Raw genomic sequence first — 25,739 nt, 5'->3', positions numbered from 1 at the left:
GCCTTTCCGCCTGGTGGACACACAGGATTTTAGAGACCTTATGTCTGTCGCTGTGCCCCAGTACCAGATGCCCAGTCGCCACTACTTCTCTAAGAAAGGTGTGCCCGCGCTACACCAGCATGTCGCACACAACATCACCGCTTCCTTGAGAAACTCTGTGTGTCAACGGGTGCATTTCACCACCGAAACTTGGACCAGTAAGCATGGACAGGGACGTTACATGTCGCTGACTGGGCACTGGGTAACTATGGTGATAGATGGTGAAGGGTCTGCTGCACAAGTCTTGCCGTCCCCACGACTTGTGTGTCAATCCTCTGTCTGTCCAAGTTCCGCCACTGCTTCTGCCTCCTCCACCTCATCTGGGTCCTCCACCTCCGCCCCAAGCCTGCCTGGTCAGGCCACCAGCGTTCTCACTGCGCAGAAGTAATCACGCACCCCTCATTACTATGCTGGCAGCAGAGCGCAACGGCATCAGGCGGTCTTTAGCTTGACATGTCTTGGAAATAGGAGTCACACAGCGGCTGAGTTGTGGGCAGCTCTGGAGACTGAGTTTGGTAAATGGTTGTCTCCACTCAACCTGCAGCCTGGTAAGGCCGTCTGCGACAATGCTGCAAACCTGGGTGCGACCCTTCGCCTGGGCAAGGTGACACACGTGCCTTGTATGGCTCACGTGTTGAACCTTGTTGTTCAGCAATTTTTAACACACTATCCCGGCCTAGATGGCCTTCTGACCAGGGCACGAAAACTGTCTGCTCACTTCCGCCGTTCAACCGCCGCAGCTGAGCGACTTGCATCGCTCCAGAAGTCTTTCGGCCTGCCAGTTCATCGCCTGAAATGCGATGTGCCGACACGCTGGAATTCGACTCTCCACATGTTACAGCGACTGTGGCAGCACTGCCAAGCCCTGGTGCAATACGTCATGACGTATAGCCTGGGCCAACGAGATGCAGAGGTGGGGCAGATCACCCTGATTAAGTGGTCTCAGATCAAGGACCTATGCACCCTTCTGCACAGTTTCGACATGGCGACGAATATGTTTAGCGCTGACAATGCCATTATCAGCATGACAATTCCAGTCATTTACATGCTGGAGCACACGCTAAACACTATTCGGAGTCAGGGGGTGGAACAACAGGAAAGGGAGGAACTACAGGAGGATTCATATGCGCAAGACACAACAACATCACCAAGGTCCAGACGTTCATCATCACCAACGCGGCAGGCATGGGACCATGGGGGACAGGGATTAACAAGGGCGCATGGTAGCAGGCGAAATGTTGAGGAAGGTGCAGGAGAACATGAAGAAATGGAGGACGAACTGTCCATGGACATGGAAGACTCAGCGGATGAGGGAGACCTTGGTCAAATTTCAGTTGAAAGAGGTTGGGGGGAGATGTCAGAGGAAGAAAGAACGGTTAGCACCTCTATGCCACAAACACAGCGTGGACTTGGTCCGCATGGCTGCGCAAGACACATGAGTGCCTTCTTGCTGCACTACCTCCAACATGACCCTCGTATTGTCAAAATTAGAAGTGATGATGACTACTGGCTTGCCACACTTTTAGATCCCCGGTACAAGTCCAAATTTTGTGACATAATTCCAGCCATAGAAAGGGACGCACGTATGCAGGAGTATCAGCAGAAGCTGTTACTCGATCTTAGCTCGGCTTTTCCACCAAACAAGGCCACCAGAGACAACAAGTCTGACACATAGTCAACGGCTGGAGAGGATGATACAGGAGTATCTCCAAATCAACATCAATGCCATGACTTTGCAAATGGAGCCTTGCTCATTTTAGGCTTCAAATCTTGAAAAATGGCCAGAGCTCTCCACTTACGCCTTGGAGATTTTGTCGTGTCCAGCTGCCAGCGTTGTCTCTGAACGTGTCTTCAGTGCTGCTGGGTGTGTGCTGACAGATAAGCGCACGCGTCTGTCCAGTGACAATGTGGACAGACTAACGTTCATCAAAATGAACAAGTCATGGATCCACAAGGAATTTACTACCCCTGTGTCATCCTGGGGAGAGTCAATGCTTGTTGATTTGGAATGTGCTTGATGCAAATCAAAACATCCTGTTTGCAACTAGGGCACAAGTGCTGCCACTGATGGGGTGTCTGTGTGGCCCAATTTTTGGAAAAAAAGGAAGACTCCGCTTGGAGTAACCCTTGCTTGCTGTGTTTTTTAAAAGGAGCCAAGATGAACAAGTCATGGTTCAGCAAAGACTTTATCTACCTACCCCAGGGTCATACTGGGAACGGTTAAGTATAGCGTATTTTTGAATGTGCTTGATGTAAATCTACCTGTGAAGTGTACAACTGGGACACAAGTGCTGCCACTGAAGGGGTGGGTGTGTGTGTGGCCCAATTTTTGGAAAAAAGGGAGACTCCGCTTGGAGTAACCCTTGCTTGCTGTGTTTTTTAAAAGGAGTCAAGATGAACAGAGCTGGGATCAGGAAAGACTTAGCTACCTACCCCGGTGTCCTCCTGGGGACGGTTAAGTATAGCGTATTTTTGAATGTGCTTGATGTAAATCTACCTGTGAAGTGTACAACTAGGGCACAAGTGCTGCCACTGATGGGGTGTCTGTGTGGCCCAATTTTTTGAAAAAATGGAGACTCCGCTTGGAGTAACCCTTGCTTGCTGTGTTTTTTAAAAGGAGCCAAGATGAACAAGTCATGATTCAGCAAAGACTTTATCTACCTACCCCAGGGTCATCCTGGGAACGGTTAAGTATGGCGTATATTTGAATGTGCTTGATAGAGATGAGCGAACTGGCCATGGTTCAGCTCGAGTTCGGTTCGTTGAACGGAGGTCTCGTTCGAGTTCAGTTCGGCGAACGTTCGACGAACCGAACTCGAACCAATAGGATATAATCGGAGGCAATCACAAACACATAAAAGCGCATTATAAATGTACACATACAGTTAATAAACATTGCCATAACACTTACCGGTCCCCGCGATCCCTCCTGCACTCTGTCTCCTGCCGCTATTCCATCCGATGATCGCTGAATCCTCCCGGTGACCAGCACTGCCAGCAGTGATGCAGGACCTATCGTGACGTCAAAATAGCCATGTGACCAGTCACGTGGCTATTATCTCATTGGCTACAGACTGGTCACATGGCTTTGACGTCATGTCCTGTCCTAGGTCCTGTCATTGCAATCTCCGGTACACGGTGCACATTTGTGTATCGCCGTGTACCAGCGACATGCTCTAGCACACGGTCGACTCCCCATTCCGTTAGGGACCGGCTGACACAGCCGGTCATTAACGGAGATCACCGTTGCCATAGCAACGCAGTTAGCGGTGACGTCACCGCTAACCACGGCTCCGGGAATCACATGACGGAGCACCGTTGCTATGGTAACGCGTCTGTCAGTGTTACCGCTGTTACAGCTAACAGCCAGCAGCACTGATCACTCACGGAGTGAAGGCTGCACGCTGCTTCCCGTGCAGCCTTCACGGAGTGAAGGCTGCACGGGAAGCAGCGTCTTCCCCCATGCAGCAGTGATGGAGCAGAGCTGCATTTGTTGAACGAGAAAGACAGAAGACCATGGGTCGTGGAGGGCTAACAGGGGGTAATAAAGATGGAGTCTCTAATGTGTCTGTGTATTTATTTCTATTAAAGTATTTTTTCTCTGTGTGGTGTCTTTTTTTTAACCCTTTATTGGAGATTCTTAATGGCCGGGTTAAACGTGCCTGACATTAAGAATCTCTGGCTTAATACTAGCTAGTAAAACAAAGCTAGTATTAACTCATTATTACCCAACAAGCCACCCGGCTTCAGGGCTGTTGGAAGAGTTGGATACAGCGCCAGATGATGGCGCTTCTATGAAAGCGCCATTTTCTGAGGCGGCTGCGGACTGCAATTCGCAGCAGAGGCGCCCAGAAACCTCGGGCTAACCTATGCTGCGGATTCCAATCCCCAGCTGCCTAGTTGTACCTGGCTGGACACAAAAATGGGGCGAAGCCCACGTCATTTGTTTTTTAATTATTTCATGAAATAAGTGAAATAATTAAAAAAAACGGACTTCCCTATATTTTTGGTTCCCAGCCGGGTACAAATAGGCAACTGGGGGTTGGAGGCAGCCTGTGGCTGCCTGTTATACCTGGCTAGCATACAAAAATATGGCGAAGCCCACATCATTTTTTTGGTGGGCAAAAAACGTCTGCATACAGTCCTGGATGGAGTATACTGAGCCTTGTAGTTCTGCAGCTGCTGTCTGCTCTTCGCCATACAGACAGACAGCAGCTGCAGAACTACAGCGCGTAGAGCGCTCTGGTGATTTTCTTGTGCTTGTGCACTTCATATCAGTCTTTTCTGTCATTATAATGGCAGAAAGACACATAATGTCCCACTCTCCTGCAGTTTGTAATTTTGCACCCTTTGGTGCCTTTCATGTGGCACTAAGGGGTGCTTAGCTTTGTATTTAGCCAAAAAAATGAAAAAAAAAATGACGTAGGGTTCCCCCTATTTTTGTAGCCAGCTAGGGTAAAGCAGACGGCTGCAGCCTGCAGACCACAGCTGGCAGCCTCACCTTGGCTGGTAATCCAAAACTCAGGGCACCCCACGCTGTTATTTTAAATTAAATAAATAATAAAAAAAACAAACCACGTAGGGGTCCCCCCAAAATTGGATCACCAGCCAAGGTAAAGCAGACAGCTGGGGTCTGATATTCTCAGACTAGGGAGGTCCATGGTTATTGGACTCTCCCCAGCCTAAAAATAGCAGGCCGCAGCCGCCCCAGAAGTGGCGCATCCATTAGATGTGCCAATCCTGGTGCTTCGCCCCAGCTCATCCCGTGCCCTGGTGCGGTGGCAAACGGGGTAATATATGGGGTTAATACCAGATGTGTAATGTCACCTGGCATCAAGCCCTGGGGTTGGTGAGGTCAGGCGTCTATCAGATACCTGACATCACCAACCCAGTCAGTAATAAAAAAAAATAGACGACAAACACATTTTTATTTGAAAAAACACTCCCCAATACATTCCCTCTTTAACCAATTTATTAGAAAGAAAAACAAATCCAGGTCTGGTGTAATCCAAGGGGTTGCCATGACGATCCACACTGTCCCAGTCAATGAAGAGCAGGATGTTCCCCATTGCCTGGGAGAGCAGTGCAGTGACCTGAGCTAACAGCAATGGGTCAGTCCAGGTCACTGCAGGGGATGACAAGTGCTGCTGTTAACGAGGTACATTACCTGCGCTGATCTCCTGCACTGCTGACAGCACCTGTCACTGAGTTCAATGACCGCCGCCTTCACAGCCAAGTATCGCGAGCGGCCCGTGACGTCACCGCTAGTCAGTCTCGGGTCGGAAGCGAGAGAAGGTGATGTGACAAGCGGCGGCCATGGAGGACAGTGACAGCGCTGAGGTCGGGACTTCATCACTGCAGGTAAGCCGAGCGGGACCATGTGTGCAGAGTGCAGGTGGGCGGAGCCATGTGTGCTGGCGGCGGAGTGCGAAGTGGGTGGCGCTGAGGACGTCAGTGTCGTGGACTGCTTGGCTGGGGACAGGTGAGTGTGAGTGTGTGTGTGTGTGTGTGTGTGTGTGTGTACATGCCGCATGCAGGAGGGGGCGGAGTGAGCTGAGTGGGGAAGTGTGGGCTTCCTGCACGTAACTAGGATAAACATTGGGTTACTAACCAAAGCATATGGATTCCCGATGTTTATCTTGGTTACCAGCTTCTGGCAGGCTGCCAGCGATGGCTCCTGCAGACTGTAGCTGTAAAAAGCCCTGCTTTTTGCTGCTAGAACCGTTCTCGAACGTATCTAGAACTATCGAGCTTTAGCAAAAAAGCTCGAGTTCTAGTTCGATCTAGAATAGCCCCCAAAATCACTCGAGCCGCGAACTGGAGAACCTCGAACCGCGCTCAACTCTAGTGCTTGATGCAAAGCTAGCTGTGAAGTGTACAACTGGGGACCAAGTGCTGCCACTGAAGGGGTGGGTGTGTGTGTGTGGCCCAATTTTTGGAAAAAAGGGAGAACTCCGCTTGGAGTCACCTTGTGGTGTTTTACATGATTTTAGAAGGGCGTGCCATGCCTATATCTGTGTCTCTTCCTCTTTTTCCTTGTCCAGCTCTTTTGTTTTCGCATGAGTATATGTCCTTGTCACTTTCCCATGTGTTTGTGTTGTGTTGTGAGTTGTTTGTCACCTTTTGGACACCTTTGAGGGTGTTTTCTAGGTGTTTTTATGTGTTTGTGATTGCCTGCCATTGTTTCCTATGCGGTTCAAGTTCGGTTCGTCGAACGTTCGCCGAACAGAACTCGAACGAGACCTCCGTTCGACGAACCGAGCTCGAGCCGAACCGCGGCTGGTTCGCTCATCTCTAGTACTGACCTGTATTTCCCTGGATCCTCCTTTTTCCCCTTTTCCAGAGGGTCCACTCCTAGATTGGAAAAGGGCAAATGTGGTTCCAATCTACAAGACTTTTTTGAATGGTCCCATTTCAAAATAGCCTGTAATTTAGTGGGATCCATAAGACAACCTGCAGCTGAAATAATGTAACTCAAATACAGAAGTTCTTGAACAGTGAATACACATTTTTCTAGCCTTAGGGATACTCCTATTGTGGGAGGCCCGAGTTTCCTTCTTGGGCCTGATGCTAACCTTCCTAATCTTATTCCCTCACCCTCGCCTCCCAGGGAGGAACGGGAAAGGAGTGTCTTGAAAACCACATAAATAGACAACTAGAGGAAACCAAAACTCTGTTAGTCAGCATGCACACACAGAGGTATAAGACAATAAGAGATTAAGAGCAAAAGAAAAGCAGGAAGAAAGCAACAAAACAACAGGAATAAACTCCACAATTGCTCCAAGCAAAAGAAACATTTTCACCAGAAAGTCTGGGACACCAAAGCACACAGACCAACACAGAACAACCTATTGCTGGCATGGATAGAAGATTTCATCCAGGATAAATTAGAGGCAAGCAGATGTGATAGGCTTCCCCACCACAATGTAATCACAGGAGCCTAACAAGCAGACTAGCAGATATTAACGCTTGCTAGCCTGTCTATGAATCAGCACACATGAGGTTGATGCCCATGTCTGCCTGTGTTGATCCCAGACACCAGAAAAACCTTCGGGTATAGTGTCAGAATTTGCAAAGTGAACAGAGCTCGACACCGCCATGACAGTCGGCAAAGTTTGTGCAAATTTCTGTGTGACGATATTATTCTGAAAAGGTTAATGACTCTTTCTCTTCTGGCTGAGATTACTAATAGCCTTTATCACAGCTGCAGCATCTTGTCATCACGCCCTTCAGCTATATATACAGTGCAGACCAAAAGTTTGGAAACACCTTCTCATTCAAAGAGTTTTCTTTATTTTCATGACTCTAAAAATTGTAGATTCACATTGAAGGCATAAAAACTATGAATTAACACATGTGGAATGAAATACTTCAAAAAGTGTGAAAGAACTGAAAATAGGTCTTATATTCTAGGTTCTTCAATGTAGCCACCTTTAGCTTTGATTACTGCTTTGCACACTCTTGGCAATCTCTTGATGAGCTTCAAGAAGTAGTCACCGGAAATGGTTTTCCAACAGTCTTGAAGGAGTTCCCAGAGATGCTTAGCACTTGTTGGCCCTTTTGCCTTCACTCTGCGGTCCAGCTCACCCCAAACCATCTCGATTGGGTTCAGGTTTGGTGACTGTGGAGGCCAGGTCATCTAGCGTAGCATCCCATCACTCTCCTTCTTAGTCAAGTAGCCCTTACACAGCCTGGAGGTGTGTTTGGGGTCATTGTCCTGTTGAAAAATAAATGGTGGTCCATCTAAATGCAAACTGGATGGAATAGCATGCCGCTGCAAGATGCTGTGGTAGCCATGCTGGTTCAGTATGCCTTCAATTTTGAATAAATCCCCAACAGTGTCACCAGCAAAGCACCCCTACACCATCACACCTCCTCCTCCATGCTTCACGGTGGGAACCAGGCATATAGAGTCCATCTGTTCACCTTTTCTACAAAGACACGGTGGTTGGATCCAAAGATTTCAAATTTGGACTCATCAGACCAAAGCACAGATTTCCACTGGTCTAATGTCAAGTCCTTGTGTTCTTTAGCCCAAACAAGTCTCTTCTGCTTGTTGTCTGTCCTTAGCAGTGGTTTCCTAGCAGCTATTTACCATGAAGGCCTATTGCACAAAGTCTCCTTTTCATAGTTGTTCTAGAGATGAGAAGGTGTGTCCAAACGTTTGGTCTGTACTGTACCTACTCCTGGCTTTACTCCATGCCAGTGATAGAATCTCTATACTGACCACTTTGAAAAAGTCTGGCTGTGGAGAGGCTGAGGTGTCTTTTCAGTTGCAGCTTTAAAATTTCCTGCTGAAGAAACCAAGGAATACTTTTGTTGTGTTTCTCTCCACCCATTTGTCTTACTTTCCTTGTGTTGTTTTATTGTAGTTGTGGGACTAGTCCCCTGCGAGCCTGCACCCTAGTCAGGATAAGTTCAGGGCCTAAGCACGTGATGGAGCATAGGGGAATGTTAGGGACTGCTGGCAACAGACACAGGTGAATGTGAGGTGATGAGCCTTCTTTTACATCTTCCCTGTTTTTTCCTGTATGTTGCACCACACGCTGGCTGTTCCCTCATCCTGGTGTGGCTTCAGGGGGCTAAATACCAATGCACTTCACAATTTTTGGATTTATATGTTCAAAATAGTTAGAAAAGCATGTATCATTTCCTTTACACTTCACAAATACTTGCTACTTAATGTGGTATATCAAATAAAATCCTGATTAAACACATTTAAGTTTATGGGTATAACGTAAAAAAATGTGTAAAAGTTCACGGAGTATGAATACTTTTTCAAGGCAGTATATATATGAAGACATTTATTTATTATTGTTTTATTGGATTGCACTTTTTTGATGTACATTCAATGAAACAAATACAAGAAAAGAACTGAACTATGTCTATATGTGTACTAGTATTTTCATAAATCCTATCCTTTTTTACAAGCCACTGTAACAAATGTTTAATCAAATTCCTGTATATGTTAGCACAAACATATTAACATATTTTATTGTCTGTGCACTTCAAATATTTCAGCATGAAATCACTGTCTTTAAAGTGGCATTTCCTGCCATTCATTTTAAATAAAATATGACCCTATGGAGGGTTCATCTGAGGATTGGAAAAATATAACATTTCATTAGGTTCACAGAGTTTTTGCAATGTATATATCGAGACATCCTCTTCATCCCAAGTCTCGACTTCCTCATAACCAGGTTGTAAAAGCATGCCCATATGTTATAGACATACCAGTCTGGTGTCCCAAAATGCTCCATGTAAGGTAATAGAATCGATGCAGCCATAATAGAACATATTAATTGTACTTAGAAAGGAACAGCCAAAATATATGGTAAATGTGAGTTAGAAATGACATTCTTAGAAGCTTTTTAGTGCAGTTTTTACTGTGAATAAACATGGTGATAACCTTTTAAATGCCTACATGTGAGGATGCCCCAGGACATTCATTCAGATGTCCAGCTTTATATGCAGTTGGTTTCTCATGGAAAAATGTTATTAAGCTCTTTTTTTATTTCTAGGAGATGGAATGAAACTTGCGTGTGGATTAGCTGACAAGTCTTTACTGGTGTTTAGTTCTACTTTCACTGGGGAGCCAGCTGTTTTTACAGGTATTTGACACAGCACTTACCTATATGCTATGTACTCATAAAAGAGCATATAATCAGGCAGTAAGTGTATAATCTACTGTATACTAACAAAAAATATCTTAAAGGATAGGTACAGAAGTTCTATTAAAAATGTACAGACGCCTGTCACTAATCAAGATATTTGCTTTGCAATGTATTACAAGTAATGAAACATAAGAATGAAGACAAGTAGACTAAAAGAATGTCACATTTCCTATTTCATAAAATACCTGACACCAGAGTTTACAATATGAACTGTATGCGTTAACGAACATATAACACTCACACACCTCGGAAACGGAAAGTTGAAAGTGCTGCAGCTGATCCCTGGTTGTGGTGCAGATTGTGGGGCCCTATCAGCACAAGTAACAGCACCATTTCGGACCTGGCTCCCTGAAAGGCCGTCAAAGGGTTTCTCATGCCTCTCGAGGGACCAGAGGGGAAGCCACAGACACTGCCTACAAGGAAGGAGGAAGGTGTCCAAGAACAAACAGAAACACAGTGTGAGATAAACTGAAACCTAAGGGTACCGTCTAACTAAACGACGTACTAGCGATTCCGACCACGATACGACCTGGTCAGGATTGCTGGTGCGTCGCTACATGGTCGCTGGTGAGCTGTCAATCAAGCAGATCTCACCAGCGACCAGCCACCAGCGACTCCTGTAACTATGCTGCACTTGGTAACCAGAGTAAATATTTAAATATTGTGTAACTAAGCAAAGCGCTTTGCTTGGTTACTCGATATTTACCTTGGTTACCAGCATACACCGCTTAGCGCTGGCTCCCTGCACACGTAGCCAGGGTACACATCTGTTTACTAAGCAAAGTGCTTTGCTTGGTTACCCAATATTTACCCTGGTTTTGTGTGCAGGGAGCCAGCACTAAGGGGTGTACTCTGGTAACCAGGGTAAATATCGGGTAACTAAGCAAAGTGCTTTGCTTGGTTACCCGATATTTACCCTGGTTACCAGCGTACACAGCTCCCTGCACACGTAACCAGGGTAAATATCGGGTAACTAAGCAAAGCGCTTTACTTAGTTACCCGATATTTACCTTGGTTACCAGCGTACACCGCTTAGCGTTGGCCCCCTGCACACATAGCCAGGGTAAATATCGGGTAACTAAGAAAAGCACTTTGCTTAGAAACCCAATGTGTACCCTGGCTACGTGTGCAGGGAGCCAGCGCTGGCAGCCTGTAAGCAGCGTACGCTGGTAACCAAAGTAAATATCGGGTAACCAAGCAAAGCGCTTAGTTACCCGATATTTTCCCTGGTCACCAGCGTACGCTGCTTACACAGAATCGGTGCTCGTTGGTCTCCCGCCGTAAAACATGCCGATGTGTGCTGCACAGCGGGAGACCAATGAGCAAAAATGAACCAGAACAGTGTGTAACGATCAGCAATTTCACAGCAGGAGCCAGGTCGCTGCTTAGTGTCACACACAGCGAGATCGCTGATGAGGTCACTGGTACGTCACAAAATCTGACTCAGCAGCGATCTCGCTAGCGATCTCGCTATGTGAGAAGTACCCCTAAGTCTGTGGCTCAAAGCCTTAGATCTCAGCTGAAATTTTTGAAGGTTGTTGGTTCAAGTACCGAGGATGGGATGAGACATAAAAAAAAAATACATTTAGATATCGTTTTTACAACACTTCATCAATTCATTTTGTTCAACATGGAGAAGGAGATTACCCATATGGTGATCTGCAATGTGTGCTATATGTTTAGAGACATCAAACTTTGGCTGCCAGAAATGCAAGCTTGTAACTCTTTTGGAGAAAAAGGTGCAATGTCTTCAGAAGAGAAGAGCTACATTGAAAAAGGTGAGGATTGCCTTGACAGAGCAGAAGAATCTCTTCAGAATGTTGCATGAGAAAAATGTTTTAGTGTTCCTGCAGAAGCTAATGACAGAGCAGAAATAACTCTTCAGAATGTTCAAAGAGAAGCACATTTCAATGTACATGCAAAAGAAGAGAAATGGAAGCATGTGACCAAAAGAAGCAGGAGGATAAGGAGGCAGTGACTGTCAGGCTCTTACAAAGGACAACAATGAAGAGCAAAAAATTGCTTTGCCCACAAAGAAAACTGCAGTAAGCAATCAAAAGCCTATTGAAGGAAGAAAAAGAAGCACTGTAGAGAAGAAGAAAATGAGAGGAGAGTGGTGGTCATGGGGGTTTCCCTACTGAGAGGAATAGAAGCCGCTATCTGCTGACTGAACATCACTTCACAAGAAGTGTGTTGTCTTCCAGGTGCCCAAATCAAAAATGTGTCTCATAGGGTATCAAGACTTTTCAGTGCTACAGATGACTACCCACATCCACTAATGTACGTAGGAACAAATGACGCAGAAAAAAAGGATATGAAACTATATGCAGAGACTTTGAAGACCTAGGCCATAAAGTGAAGGTACTGGGAGCGCAGGTCATTTTCTCGTCCATCCTCCCAATGGATGGACATGGAATAAGAAGATTGAACAGGTTTCTGCAGGTGAACAACTGGCTACGCCAATGCTACTGTCAGAAACATTTTGGTTTTCTTGACAATGATGGACTCCTGCCTAGAGATGGGTTGCATCTTACAAAAACAGGAAAACACATATTTGGTAGACTCCTTGCTACACTCATCAGGAGAGCTTTAAACTAGAGCAATATGAGGCTGGAAATATCATAAAGAAGAGAAGTTTTGGCAGCACTCTACGGTGTCCAGAAATCTATTTTATTTTTCTTTTTTGCAAACAGGTGATACAAACATGAGGGAGCAGGGGGAGCGGAGCACAAGGACGACGGTACCGTTTCGCACCTCTAGGGGTGCTTTCACGGGTCCACACCTACCCACACCACACCTGAGGCTGGAAATATACGGCCCAGAAAAAGTATACAGCTAATGAATTGTCTTGAGAATGCTGCTATTAGAAGTGGAAATAAAGAACAAGACAACAAATTATGAATGAAAATAGAGGAGCAAGAGAAACCGACTACAAACTATAAATACGTGGCTTAGAAATTGGTGCTGGAAGGAAGGGTTTGGGTTCATGGAGAACTGGGCTGACTTCTCAGTCGGCTACAGGCTCTACGGTAGGGATGGGCTACACCTCATTAGGGTGGATGCAGATGTGCTGGGGGAGAAAATGGTCAGACGGATGGAGGAGCTTTTAAACTAGGATCTGGGGGGAGGGTAGTGGAACAAATAAGGGGATAGAGCAGATAGAGACAATGAGACTGTAGGGGTCAATGAAGGATTAGGGGGAGCTGGGACATGCAAGGAAAGTAGGGAGGGTAGGAGTAAGGAATGCGTTAATAGTATTAAATGTCTACTGGCAAATGCAAGAAGTCTTGCAAACAAAATGAATGAATTGGAGACTCTTTTGTCAATCATGGATAATGATGTGGTGGGCATTACAGAAACCTGGCTGGATGAGAGCCATGACTGGGTGACAAATGTAGAGGGCTATACTACATTCAAGGACAGAAAAGACAAAAAATATGATGGGGTGTGTATATTTATCAAAACTAGCCTAAGACCTGTGTTCAATGATGACATTGGGGGGAACTGCAACAATGTAGAATCAATATGGGTAAATGTACATGGGGAGGAGAATAATGGAAAAATGCTAATTGAGTTTGCTATAAGCCTCCTAACATACCTGAACAATTTGAGGGTGAAATGCTGGAACAAATTGGAAAGGCAGCTAACAGAAATAATAATCGGGTTCTTATTATGGGGGATTTCAACTATCCAGACATACAGTGGGGCATATAATCTTCTGGTTGTGCTTAACACTGTAAGTTTTTATATACTATTCAAGACAATTACCTCTCTCAGATGGTAGATGAACCAACGAGGGGAGATAATTTGCTAGATCTGGTCCTGTTAAATAGATTGGATTCAATTTCAAATCTACAGGTTTGGGAGCAGTTGGGCACCAGCGATCATAATATGGTAAGCTTCAAAGTAATATTCAATAGAACATTTCAAAGGGAAAATGGTAAAACCTGGAATTTTAGGAAAGCTGATTTCAACAAATTAAGGGAAAAGCTTAAATGTGTAGATTGGGATAATGTAATGGTAACTGGTCATACTGAACATAAATGGGGTAAATTTAAGGCTATACTCCTAAATAGAGTTGAGCGCGGTTCGTGGTTCGAGGTTCTCCAGTTCTAGGCTCGAGTGATTTTGGGGCCTGTTCTAGATCGAACTAGAACTCGAGCTTTATGCAAAAGCTCGATAGTTCTAGAAACGTTCGAGAACGGTTCTAGCAGCAAAAAACCAGCTAAATCCTAGCTTGGTTTCCGCTGTAATAGTGTAAGTCACTCTGTGAATCACACTATTATGACATTTCAGTGTATAGTGTGCGTGAATAGCGCCTTCAGATCACTGCTGTTTCTATAATGGCGATCGCCATTTTTTTTTTTTTTTTCCTTGTCTTCCTTCCCTAAGCGCGCGCGTGTAGTGGGGCGGGCCAGCATGTCAGCCAATCCCAGACACACACACAGCTAAGTGGACTTTTAGCCAGAGAAGCAACGGCATGTGTGATAGGATGTCCATGTCACATGTCCCTGCATTATAAAACCGGACATTTTCCTCCAGGACGCCATTATCTCTTCTGCGTCTTTGGTGTCAGACATCACTGTCGCAGCTCCGTCCTCCTGAGTCCTATCGCCGATACAGCTGTATGCGCTCCATACACAGCGCTGGACAGCTTAGGGAGAACACTTTCTAGCAGTCCTTTTAAGGGCTCAAACCGGCAGGGTCAGAGTTAAGGTGACAGGTCCTGAAAACAGTGTAGCCAAGGTCAGGGATTTCCTCCCTGCATTTCACCATTAGGAGGGAATAGAAAGGCAGGCTTCCATTCCTCTACCCAGACCCCACAATCCTGGCACTGTACCCTCCTGTCCTCTGCACACTCCAACTCATTATAACTAAGCCATTATACTAGCAAACACTCAGTGTACCTAGTGGCATCCTATACGTGGCTATTGGACTTTGCTATAGTCCCAGTAGTGCAAAGACATTTGCAGAGCGCGTCTGCCTGCATTGCACACTCCAACTCATTATAACTAAGACATTATACTAGCAAACACTCAGTGTACCTAGTGGCATCCTATACGTGGCTATTGGACTTTGCTATAGTCCCACTAGTGCAAAGACATTTGCAGAGGGCGTCTGCCTGCATTGCACACTCCAACTCATTATAACTAAGCCATTATACTAGCAAACACTCAGTGTACCTAGTGGCATCCTATACGTGGCTATTGGACTTTGCTATAGTCCCACTAGTGCAAAGACATTTGCAGAGCGCGTCTGCCTGCATTGCACACTCCAACTCATTATAACTAAGCCATTATACTAGCAAACACTCAGTGTACCTAGTGGCATCCTATCTGTGGCTATTGGACTTTGCTATAGTCCCACTAGTGCAAAGACATTTGCAGAGCGCGTCTGCCTGCATTGCACACTCCAACTCATTATAACTAAGCCATTATACTAGCAAACACTCAGTGTACCTAGTGGCATCCTGTCTGTGGCTATTGGACTTTGCTATAGTCCCACTAGTGCAAAGACATTTGCAGAGCGCGTCTGCCTGCATTGCACACTCCAACTCATTATAACTAAGCCATTATACTAGCAAACACTCAGTGTACCTAGTGGCATCCTATACGTGGCTATTGGACTTTGCTATAGTCCCACTAGTGCAAAGACATTTGCAGAGCGCGTCTGCCTGCATTGCACACTCCAACTCATTATAACTAAGCCATTATACTAGCAAACACTCAGTGTACCTAGTGGCATCCTATACGTGGCTATTGGACTTTGCTATAGTCCCACTAGTGCAAAGACATTTGCAGAGCGCGTCTGCCTGCATTGCACACTCCAACTCATTATAACTAAGCCATTATACTAGCAAACACTCAGTGTACCTAGTGGCATCCTATACGTGGCTATTGGACTTTGCTATAGTCCCACTAGTGCAAAGACATTTGCAGAGCGCGTCTGCCTGCATTGCACACTCCAACTCATTATAACTAAGCCATTATACTAGCAAACACTCAGTGTACCTAGTGGCATCCTATACGTGGCTATTGGACTTTGCTATAGTCCCACTAGTGCAAAGACATTTGCAGAGCGCGTCTGCCTGCATTGCACACTCCAACTCATTATAACTAAGCCATTAGACTAGCAATTTTTGCTGCCAGTTTAAGGGCCGTAGTTGCATTGTCAGGGATATTTATTCTTTATTATTCTGCTGTTAATAAAGCTAGACCACCACTGCAATCTACACCACCTCTCAATTTTTACTACCACATTTTCAGTCCACAATCTTGTCGCAATCAACATGAGTGGCAAAATGACAGATGCTGGTGGAAAGGGGAAGAGGCGTGGTGGAAAAGGCAAAAAAGGTTTTGTCCGTGGGGAAGGTGGCAAAGCTCCATTATCATCTGCTGAAGATAGACCCTCTACCAGCAAAAGTAAGATGTCTACTACTTACCATGGACAATCCGATGTGCTCCCTTTTTTACGGACACGAACAACAGGAAGAAAGGTAGATGATGGGCAAAAAAGGAAAATGCTTGAATGGATCTCAAGTGGTCCAACAAGTGCCCTCTCAGCCACTTCAAGTACCGCATCCAAAAAACACCAGTCCTCTGAGTTGTCATCCCAATCACACTTGATTTCTCCCAGCTCTGAAGTCTCCATCAGCCCTGCACAGTATGGTGGAACTGAGATGGCTGAGTCTGCAAAGCTGTTCAGTCACACTATAGCCTGGGAATCAGAGGTCTGCTCCCAAGCTACAGTGAGTACAGAACAGGAAATGGTCTGCAGTGATGCCCAGAACCTTTGTGACTCGGATTCAGGCCGTGAGGAACAAGTTTCTGAGCATAATGTTGACCCTTTGTCACAAACTGTAACACCTGTGGTTATAGACAATGAGGAACATTCTGATGAAGATGAGACGCAGATACCCGATTGGGATGACAACTTAAATATTCGGTCAGGGCAAGAAGAGGCTCGGTCTGAGGGGGAGGGGAGTGCAAACACAACAATTGATGATGAAGTTCTAGATCCCACCTACTGTCAACCCCCAGTCAGGCACTCGAGGAGGTCAACAAAGGCGGTGGAGGAGGATGCAACCAACGACGAAGTTACCTTGCGCCTTCCTGGACAGAGTCGGAGCACTGGTAGCACGTCTACAACTGCATCCTCAGCCACCACTCTGCCTCTGAGCATTATTCGGGGTGGATCAACAGGTCGCATGGCCTCTAAGCCTTGCCTAGCCTGGTCCTTTTTTGACATAGAAAAAGATCGCCCAAATTATGTGATCTGTAAAATTTGTCATGGTTCTCTTAGTAGAGGTCAAAACCTCAGCAGTTTGACAACTTTTTCCATGAATCGTCACATGAATAAATATCATATGGCCCGGTGGGAAGCTCACCGTGCTGCAATGCGGCCTAGCGGAGCGAACCATCCACCGCCTGCCCCTTCCAGTGCATCCGCGCGCTCGTCATCTTCTAGGACTGTGGGGACAGCTGTCACACCTGTTTTTCCACCCACAACTTCCACCACTGTAACCGCAACAGGCAGTTTGCTTGGTAGGTCGTCAGTTGTTTTGGAAGGGGAAACAAGTGAGTGTGTACAGCTCTCTCAGACATCGATAGCACCAACTTTGGATGAAGGCAACATCATGTCTCCGCCTGCACTTTCCTCACAAAGCTGCATTTTTCCAGGGACACCCTACTCAACACCGTCTACACACAGCAGCCAGATCTCTGTCCCTCAGATGTGGTCAAATGAAAGGCCACTTCCTGCGACCCATGACAAAGCTAAGAGGTTGACTCTATCCCTCTGTAAGCTGTTGGCTACCGAAATGCTGCCTTTCCGCCTAGTGGACACACAGGATTTTAGAGACCTTATGTCTGTCGCTGTGCCCCAGTACCAGATGCCTAGTCGCCACTACTTCTCTAAGAAAGGTGTGCCCGCGCTACACCAGCATGTCGCACACAACATCACCGCTTCATTGAGAAACTCTGTGTGTGAACGGGTGCATTTCACCACCGATACTTGGAACAGTAAGCATGGACAGGGACGTTACATGTCGCTCACTGGGCACTGGGTAACTATGGTGATAGATGGGGAAGGGTCTGCTGCACAAGTTTTGCCGTCCCCACGACTTGTGTGTCAATCCTCTGTCTGTCCAAGTTCCGCCACTGCTTCTGCATCCTCCACCTCATCTGGGTCCTCCACCTCCGCCCCAAGCCTGCCTGGTCAGGCCACCAGCGTTCTCACTGCGCAGAAGGAATCACGCACCCCTCATTACTATGCTGGCAGCAGAGCGCAACGGCATCAGGCGGTCTTTAGCTTGACATGTCTTGGGAATAAGAGTCACACAGCTGAGGAGTTGTGGTCAGCTCTGCGGTCCGAGTTTAATAAATGGTTGTCTCCACTCAACCTGCAGCCTGGTAAGGCCGTGTGCGACAATGCTGCAAACCTGGGTGCGGCCCTTCGCCTGGGCAAGGTGACACACGTACCTTGTATGGCTCACGTGTTGAACCTTGTCGTGCAGCAATTTTTAACACAGTATCCCGGGCTAGATGGCCTTCTGAACAGGGCACGAAAACTGTCTGCTCACTTCCGCCGTTCAAGCGCCGCAGCTGAGCGACTTGCATCGCTCCAGAAGTCTTTCGGCCTGCCGGTTCATCGCCTGAAATGCGATGTGCCGACACGCTGGAATTCAACTCTCCACATGTTACAGCGACTGTGGCAGCACCGCTGAGCCCTGGTGCAATACGTCATGACGTATAGCCTGGGCCAACGAGATGCAGAGGTGGGGCAGATCACCCTGATGGAGTGGTCTCAGATCAAGGACCTATGCACCCTTCTGCACAGTTTCGACATGGCGACGAATATGTTTAGCGCTGACAATGCCATTATCAGCATGACGATTCCAGTCATTTACATGCTGGAACACACGCTAAACACTATTCGGAGTCAGGGGGTGGGACAACAGGAAGGGGATGAACTACAGGAGGATTCATATGCGCAAGGGACAACAACATCACCAAGGTCCAGACGTTCATCATCACCAAGGCGCCAGGCATGGGAGCATGGGGGACATGGATCAACAAGGGCGCATGGTAGCAGGCGAGATGTTGAGGAAGGTGCAGGAGGACATGAAGAAATGGAGGACGAACTGTCCATGGACATGGAAGACTCAGCAGATGAGGGAGACCTTGGTCAAATTTCAGTTGAAAGAGGTTGGGGGGAGATGTCAGAGGACGAAAGAACGGTTAGCACCTCTATGCCACAAACACAGCGTGGACTTGGTCCGCATGGCTGCGCAAGACACATGAGTGCCTTCTTGTTGCACTACCTCCAACATGACCCTCGTATTGTCAAAATTAGAAGTGATGATGACTACTGGCTTGCCACACTATTAGATCCCCGGTACAAGTCCAAATTTTGTGACATAATTCCAGCCATAGAAAGGGACGCACGTATGCAGGAGTATCAGCAGACGCTGTTACTCGATCTTAGATCCGCTTTTCCACCAAACAACCGTGCAGGTGCAGGGAGTGAATCTCCCAGTTGTAACTTGACAAACATGGGACGGTCTCGTCATCTTCAACAGTCTACACGTACCAGTAGGACCGTATCTGGTGCTGGTAACAGCAATTTTATGGAATCTTTTCATAATTTTTTTAGACCCTCCTTTGCAAGGCCACCAGAGACAACAAGTCTGACACATAGTCAACGGCTGGAGAGGATGATACAGGAGTATCTCCAAATGAACATCGATGCCATGACTGTGCAACTGGAGCCTTGCTCCTTTTGTGCTTCAAACCTAGAAAAATGGCCAGAGCTATCAACTTACGCCTTGGAGATTTTGTCGTGTCCAGCTGCCAGCGTTGTCTCTGAACGTGTCTTCAGTGCTGCTGGGTGTGTGCTGACAGATAAGCGCACGCGTCTGTCCAGTGACAATGTGGACAGACTGACGTTCATCAAAATGAACAAGTCATGGATCCAGAAGGAATTTACAACCCCTGTGTCATCCTGGGGAGAGTAAATGCTTGTAGATTTGGAATGTGCTTGATGCAAATCTAGCTGTGAAGTGTACAACTAGGGCACAAGTGCTGCCACTGAATGGGTGGGTGTGTGTGGGGCACAATTTTTGGAAAAAAAGGGAGACTCCGCTTGGAGTAACCCTTGCCTACATTGTTTTTAAAAGAAGCCAAGATGAACAGAGCTGGGGTCAGGAAAGACTTTGCTACCTACCCCGGTGTCATCCTGGGGACGGTTAATTATGGCGTATTTTTGAATGTGCTTGATGCAAATCTAGCTGTGAAGTGTACAACTGGGGCACAACTGCTGCCACTGAAGGGGTGGGTGTGTGTGGGGCCCAATTTTTGGAAAAAAGGGAGACTCCGCTTGGAGTAACCCTTGCTTGCTGTGTTTTTAAAAGAAGCCAAGATGAACAGAGCTGGGATCAGGAAAGACTTTGCTACCTACTCTGGTGTCATCCTGGGGACGGTTAATTATGGCGTATTTTTGAATGTGCTTGATGCAAATCTAGCTGTGAAGTGTACAACTGGGGCACAACTGCTGCCACTGAAGGGGTGGGTGTGTGTGGGGCCCAATTTTTGGAAAAAAGGGAGACTCCGCTTGGAGTAACCCTTGCTTACATTGTTTTTAAAAGATGCCAAGATGAAGAGAGCTGGGGTCAGGAAAGACTTTGCTACCTACTCCGGTGTCATCCTGGGGACGGTTAATTATGGCGTATTTTTGAATGTGCTTGATGCAAATCTAGCTGTGAAGTGTACAACTGGGGCACAACTGCTGCCACTGAAGGGGTGGGTGTGTGTGGGGCCCAATTTTTGGAAAAAAGGGAGACTCCGCTTGGAGTAACCGTTGCTTACATTGTTTTTAAAAGATGCCAAGATGAAGAGAGCTGGGGTCAGGAAAGACTTTGCTACCTACTCCGGTGTCATCCTGGGGACGGTTAATTATGGCGTATTTTTGAATGTGCTTGATGCAAATCTAGCTGTGAAGTGTACAACTGGGGCACAACTGCTGCCACTGAAGGGGTGGGTGTGTGTGGGGCCCAATTTTTGGAAAAAAGGGAGACTCCGCTTGGAGTAACCCTTGCTTGCTGTGTTTTTAAAAGAAGCCAAGATGAACAGAGCTGGGATCAGGAAAGACTTTGCTACCTACTCCGGTGTCATCCTGGGGACGGTTAATTATGGCGTATTTTTGAATGTGCTTGATGCAAATCTAGCTGTGAAGTGTACAACTGGGGCACAACTGCTGCCACTGAAGGGGTGGGTGTGTGTGGGGCCCAATTTTTGGAAAAAAGGGAGACTCCGCTTGGAGTAACCCTTGCTTACATTGTTTTTAAAAGATGCCAAGATGAAGAGAGCTGGGGTCAGGAAAGACTTTGCTACCTACTCCGGTGTCATCCTGGGGACGGTTAATTATGGCGTATTTTTGAATGTGCTTGATGCAAATCTAGCTGTGAAGTGTACAACTGGGGCACAACTGCTGCCACTGAAGGGGTGGGTGTGTGTGGGGCCCAATTTTTGGAAAAAAGGGAGACTCCGCTTGGAGTAACCCTTGCTTACATTGTTTTTAAAAGATGCCAAGATGAAGAGAGCTGGGGTCAGGAAAGACTTTGCTACCTACTCCGGTGTCATCCTGGGGACGGTTAATTATGGCGTATTTTTGAATGTGCTTGATGCAAATCTAGCTGTGAAGTGTACAACTGGGGCACAACTGCTGCCACTGAAGGGGTGGGTGTGTGTGGGGCCCAATTTTTGGAAAAAAGGGAGACTCCGCTTGGAGTAACCCTTGCTTGCTGTGTTTTTAAAAGAAGCCAAGATGAACAGAGCTGGGATCAGGAAAGACTTTGCTACCTACTCTGGTGTCATCCTGGGGACGGTTAATTATGGCGTATTTTTGAATGTGCTTGATGCAAATCTAGCTGTGAAGTGTACAACTGGGGCACAACTGCTGCCACTGAAGGGGTGGGTGTGTGTGGGGCCCAATTTTTGGAAAAAAGGGAGACTCCGCTTGGAGTAACCCTTGCTTACATTGTTTTTAAAAGATGCCAAGATGAAGAGAGCTGGGGTCAGGAAAGACTTTGCTACCTACTCCGGTGTCATCCTGGGGACGGTTAATTATGGCGTATTTTTGAATGTGCTTGATGCAAATCTAGCTGTGAAGTGTACAACTGGGGCACAACTGCTGCCACTGAAGGGGTGGGTGTGTGTGGGGCCCAATTTTTGGAAAAAAGGGAGACTCCGCTTGGAGTAACCGTTGCTTACATTGTTTTTAAAAGATGCCAAGATGAAGAGAGCTGGGGTCAGGAAAGACTTTGCTACCTACTCCGGTGTCATCCTGGGGACGGTTAATTATGGCGTATTTTTGAATGTGCTTGATGCAAATCTAGCTGTGAAGTGTACAACTGGGGCACAACTGCTGCCACTGAAGGGGTGGGTGTGTGTGGGGCCCAATTTTTGGAAAAAAGGGAGACTCCGCTTGGAGTAACCCTTGCTTGCTGTGTTTTTAAAAGAAGCCAAGATGAACAGAGCTGGGATCAGGAAAGACTTTGCTACCTACTCCGGTGTCATCCTGGGGACGGTTAATTATGGCGTATTTTTGAATGTGCTTGATGCAAATCTAGCTGTGAAGTGTACAACTGGGGCACAACTGCTGCCACTGAAGGGGTGGGTGTGTGTGGGGCCCAATTTTTGGAAAAAAAGGAGACTCCGCTTGGAGTAACCCTTGCTTACATTGTTTTTAAAAGATGCCAAGATGAAGAGAGCTGGGGTCAGGAAAGACTTTGCTACCTACTCCGGTGTCATCCTGGGGACGGTTAATTATGGCGTATTTTTGAATGTGCTTGATGCAAATCTAGCTGTGAAGTGTACAACTGGGGCACAACTGCTGCCACTGAAGGGGTGGGTGTGTGTGGGGCCCAATTTTTGGAAAAAAGGGAGACTCCGCTTGGAGTAACCCTTGCTTACATTGTTTTTAAAAGATGCCAAGATGAAGAGAGCTGGGGTCAGGAAAGACTTTGCTACCTACTCCGGTGTCATCCTGGGGACGGTTAATTATGGCGTATTTTTGAATGTGCTTGATGCAAATCTAGCTGTGAAGTGTACAACTGGGGCACAACTGCTGCCACTGAAGGGGTGGGTGTGTGTGGGGCCCAATTTTTGGAAAAAAGGGAGACTCCGCTTGGAGTAACCCTTGCTTGCTGTGTTTTTAAAAGAAGCCAAGATGAACAGAGCTGGGATCAGGAAAGACTTTGCTACCTACTCCGGTGTCATCCTGGGGACGGTTAATTATGGCGTATTTTTGAATGTGCTTGATGCAAATCTAGCTGTGAAGTGTACAACTGGGGCACAACTGCTGCCACTGAAGGGGTGGGTGTGTGTGGGGCCCAATTTTTGGAAAAAAGGGAGACTCCGCTTGGAGTAACCCTTGCTTGCTGTGTTTTTAAAAGAAACCAAGATGAACAGAGCTGGGATCAGGAAAGACTTTGCTACCTACTCCGGTGTCATCCTGGGGACGGTTAATTATGGCGTATTTTTGAATGTGCTTGATGCAAATCTAGCTGTGAAGTGTACAACTGGGGCACAACTGCTGCCACTGAAGGGGTGGGTGTGTGTGGGGCCCAATTTTTGGAAAAAAAGGGAGACTCCGCTTGGAGTAACCCTTGCTTGCTGTGTTTTTAAAAGAAGCCAAGATGAACAGAGCTGGGATCAGGAAAGACTTTGCTACCTACTCCGGTGTCATCCTGGGGACGGTTAATTATGGCGTATTTTTGAATGTGCTTGATGCACATCTAGCTGTGAAGTGTACAACTGGGGCACAACTGCTGCCACTTAAGGGGTGGGTGTGTGTGGGGCCCAATTTTTGGAAAAAAGGGAGGCTCCGCTTGGAGTCACCTTGCGGTGTTTTACATGAGTTTATAAGGGCGTGCCATGCCTATATCTGTGTCTCCTCCTCTTTTTCTTTGTCCAGCTCTTTTGTTTTTGCAGAAGTATATGTCCTTGTCACTTTCCCATGTGTTTGTGTTGTGTTGTGAGTTGTTTGTCACCTTTTGGACACCTTTGAGGGTGTTTTCTAGGTGTTTTTCTGTGTTTGTGATTGCCTGCCATTGTTTCCTATGCAGTTCGAGTTCGGTTCGTCGAACGTTCGACGAGCCGAACTCGAACGGGACCTCCGTTCGGCGAACCGGCCTCGAGCCGAACCGGGACCGGTTCGCTCATCTCTACTCCTAAAGTCCTGTAAAAAACGTATACCCTCTGGTAATAAAATCAACAGGAAGAAAAAGAAAACACTATGGACAAATAAGATTGTACAAAGTATAATAAAACAAAAACAAAGGGCGTTTAAAATCATGACGGCTGAGAATACAGAAACAGCATTTCAGAAGTATAAAGATATCAATAGGAAATGCAAAAAAGGAAGCAAGGAAGCAAAATTAGCTACTGAAACAAAAATCGCCAAGGTCATTAAAATAAATCCCAAAATCTTTTATAAATACATTAATGCCAAAAGGAAAACAAAGGATAGTATTGGTCCCTTCAAATATAATAATTACAAGTTAGTTATAGAGGACAAAGCAAAGACTGAGATATTAAACAGGCACTTCTCATCACCAAGGAACTGACTGTTGCAGGGATCATTCAACAAGTCAAAAATCAAAGTTCACCACCCGTTATAATTAATTTAACACAAGAAGAAGTACGCCTGTATCTGAGTAAATTAAACATTATCAAATTCCCTGGGCCAAATGGCATTCATCCACGAATATTGAGGGAATTGAGCTCAGTAATCGACAGACCACTGTATCTCATCTTCTTAGACTCACTTGTAACAGGGTTGGTGCCTCAGGATTGGAGGATTGCTGATGTGGTACCGAAATTTAGGAAAGGTAAGAGGGTGGATCCAGGCAACTACCGTCCAGTAACAGAGAAATTGAACAGAGGAAGGATCCAGCACAAATCCTCGTGGGTTAAAAGTAAAAATTCATCCTTTATTTCATAAGTTAAAAATCTTCAGAGACCGGGGGTGGGGGGAGTATTTACAATTAGCGCATAGGTGTACTTTACACGTTTCGGACTTAGGGAATAAAAACAACAGAGTCCTTATATGATTAAGGACTCTGTTGTTTTTATTCCCTAAGTCCGAAATGCTTAAAGTACACCTATGCTCTAATTGTAAATACTCTCCCCACCCCCGGTCTCTGAAGATTTTTAACTTATGAAATAAAGGATGAATTTTTACTTTTAACCCACGAGGATTTGTGCTGGATCCTTCCTCTGTTCAATTTCTCTGTTACCTTGGCTGGCTTGGACCTGCCTGCGGATCCGTGCACTCAGGAGATCGTAGCAGTTGAGTTGGCAGGTGAGCTGAAATTTCCTTATTTTCACGTACCGTCCAGTAAGCCTGACATTGTGAAGGTAGGTCTGGGCTATGAGCTGTTTGTCCAAATGTAATAAGATTATCTGTGTGTGTAAATAATCAAAGTATAGATGTCGTTGCATAATTATCTGGGTGCCTATAAAGGTACCGTCACACTAAGCAACTTACCAGCGATCCCAACAACGATAGGGATCGCTGGTAAGTTGCTAGGAGGTTGCTGGTGAGATGTCACACAGCAACGCTCCAGCGATCCCACCAGCAACCTGACCTGGCAGGGATCACTGGAGCGTGGCTACACGAGTTGCTGGTGAGCTCACCAGCAACCAGTGACCAGCCCCCAGCGCCGCGTGGAAGATGCTGCACTTGGTAACTAAGGTAAATATCGGGTAACCAACCCGATATTTACCTTGGTTACCACCGCACGGAGCTACACGTGCAGAGAGCAGGGAGCAGCGCACACTGAGCGCTGGCTCCTTGCTCTCCTAGCTACAGCACACATCGGGTTAATTACCCGATGTGTGCTGCAGCTAAATGTGCACAGAGCAGGGAGCAGCGCACACTGCTTAGTGCTGGCTCCTTGCTCTCCTAGTTACAGCACACATCGGGTTAATTAACCCGATGTGTCCTGCAGCTACATGTGCACAG

General features: G+C 46.5%; 1 protein-coding gene across 1 annotated transcript in view; it reads left to right on the top strand.

Annotated features, from left to right (window-relative positions):
- Window positions 1–25,739, top strand: part of WDR27 (WD repeat domain 27) — a 954,066-nt gene that overhangs the window by 398,829 nt on the left and 529,498 nt on the right. Inside the window, exon 16 of the mRNA XM_075339621.1 lies at window positions 9,561–9,650. Within this exon, the coding sequence (XP_075195736.1) occupies window positions 9,561–9,650 (90 nt within the window). The remainder of the gene's footprint in view (window positions 1–9,560; window positions 9,651–25,739) is intronic.

This window comes from Anomaloglossus baeobatrachus, chromosome 3 (assembly GCF_048569485.1).
Source record: "Anomaloglossus baeobatrachus isolate aAnoBae1 chromosome 3, aAnoBae1.hap1, whole genome shotgun sequence".
In the NCBI taxonomy this organism is placed as follows: domain Eukaryota; kingdom Metazoa; phylum Chordata; class Amphibia; order Anura; family Aromobatidae; genus Anomaloglossus; species Anomaloglossus baeobatrachus.
This window is presented reverse-complemented; position numbering and strand designations above follow the sequence as displayed.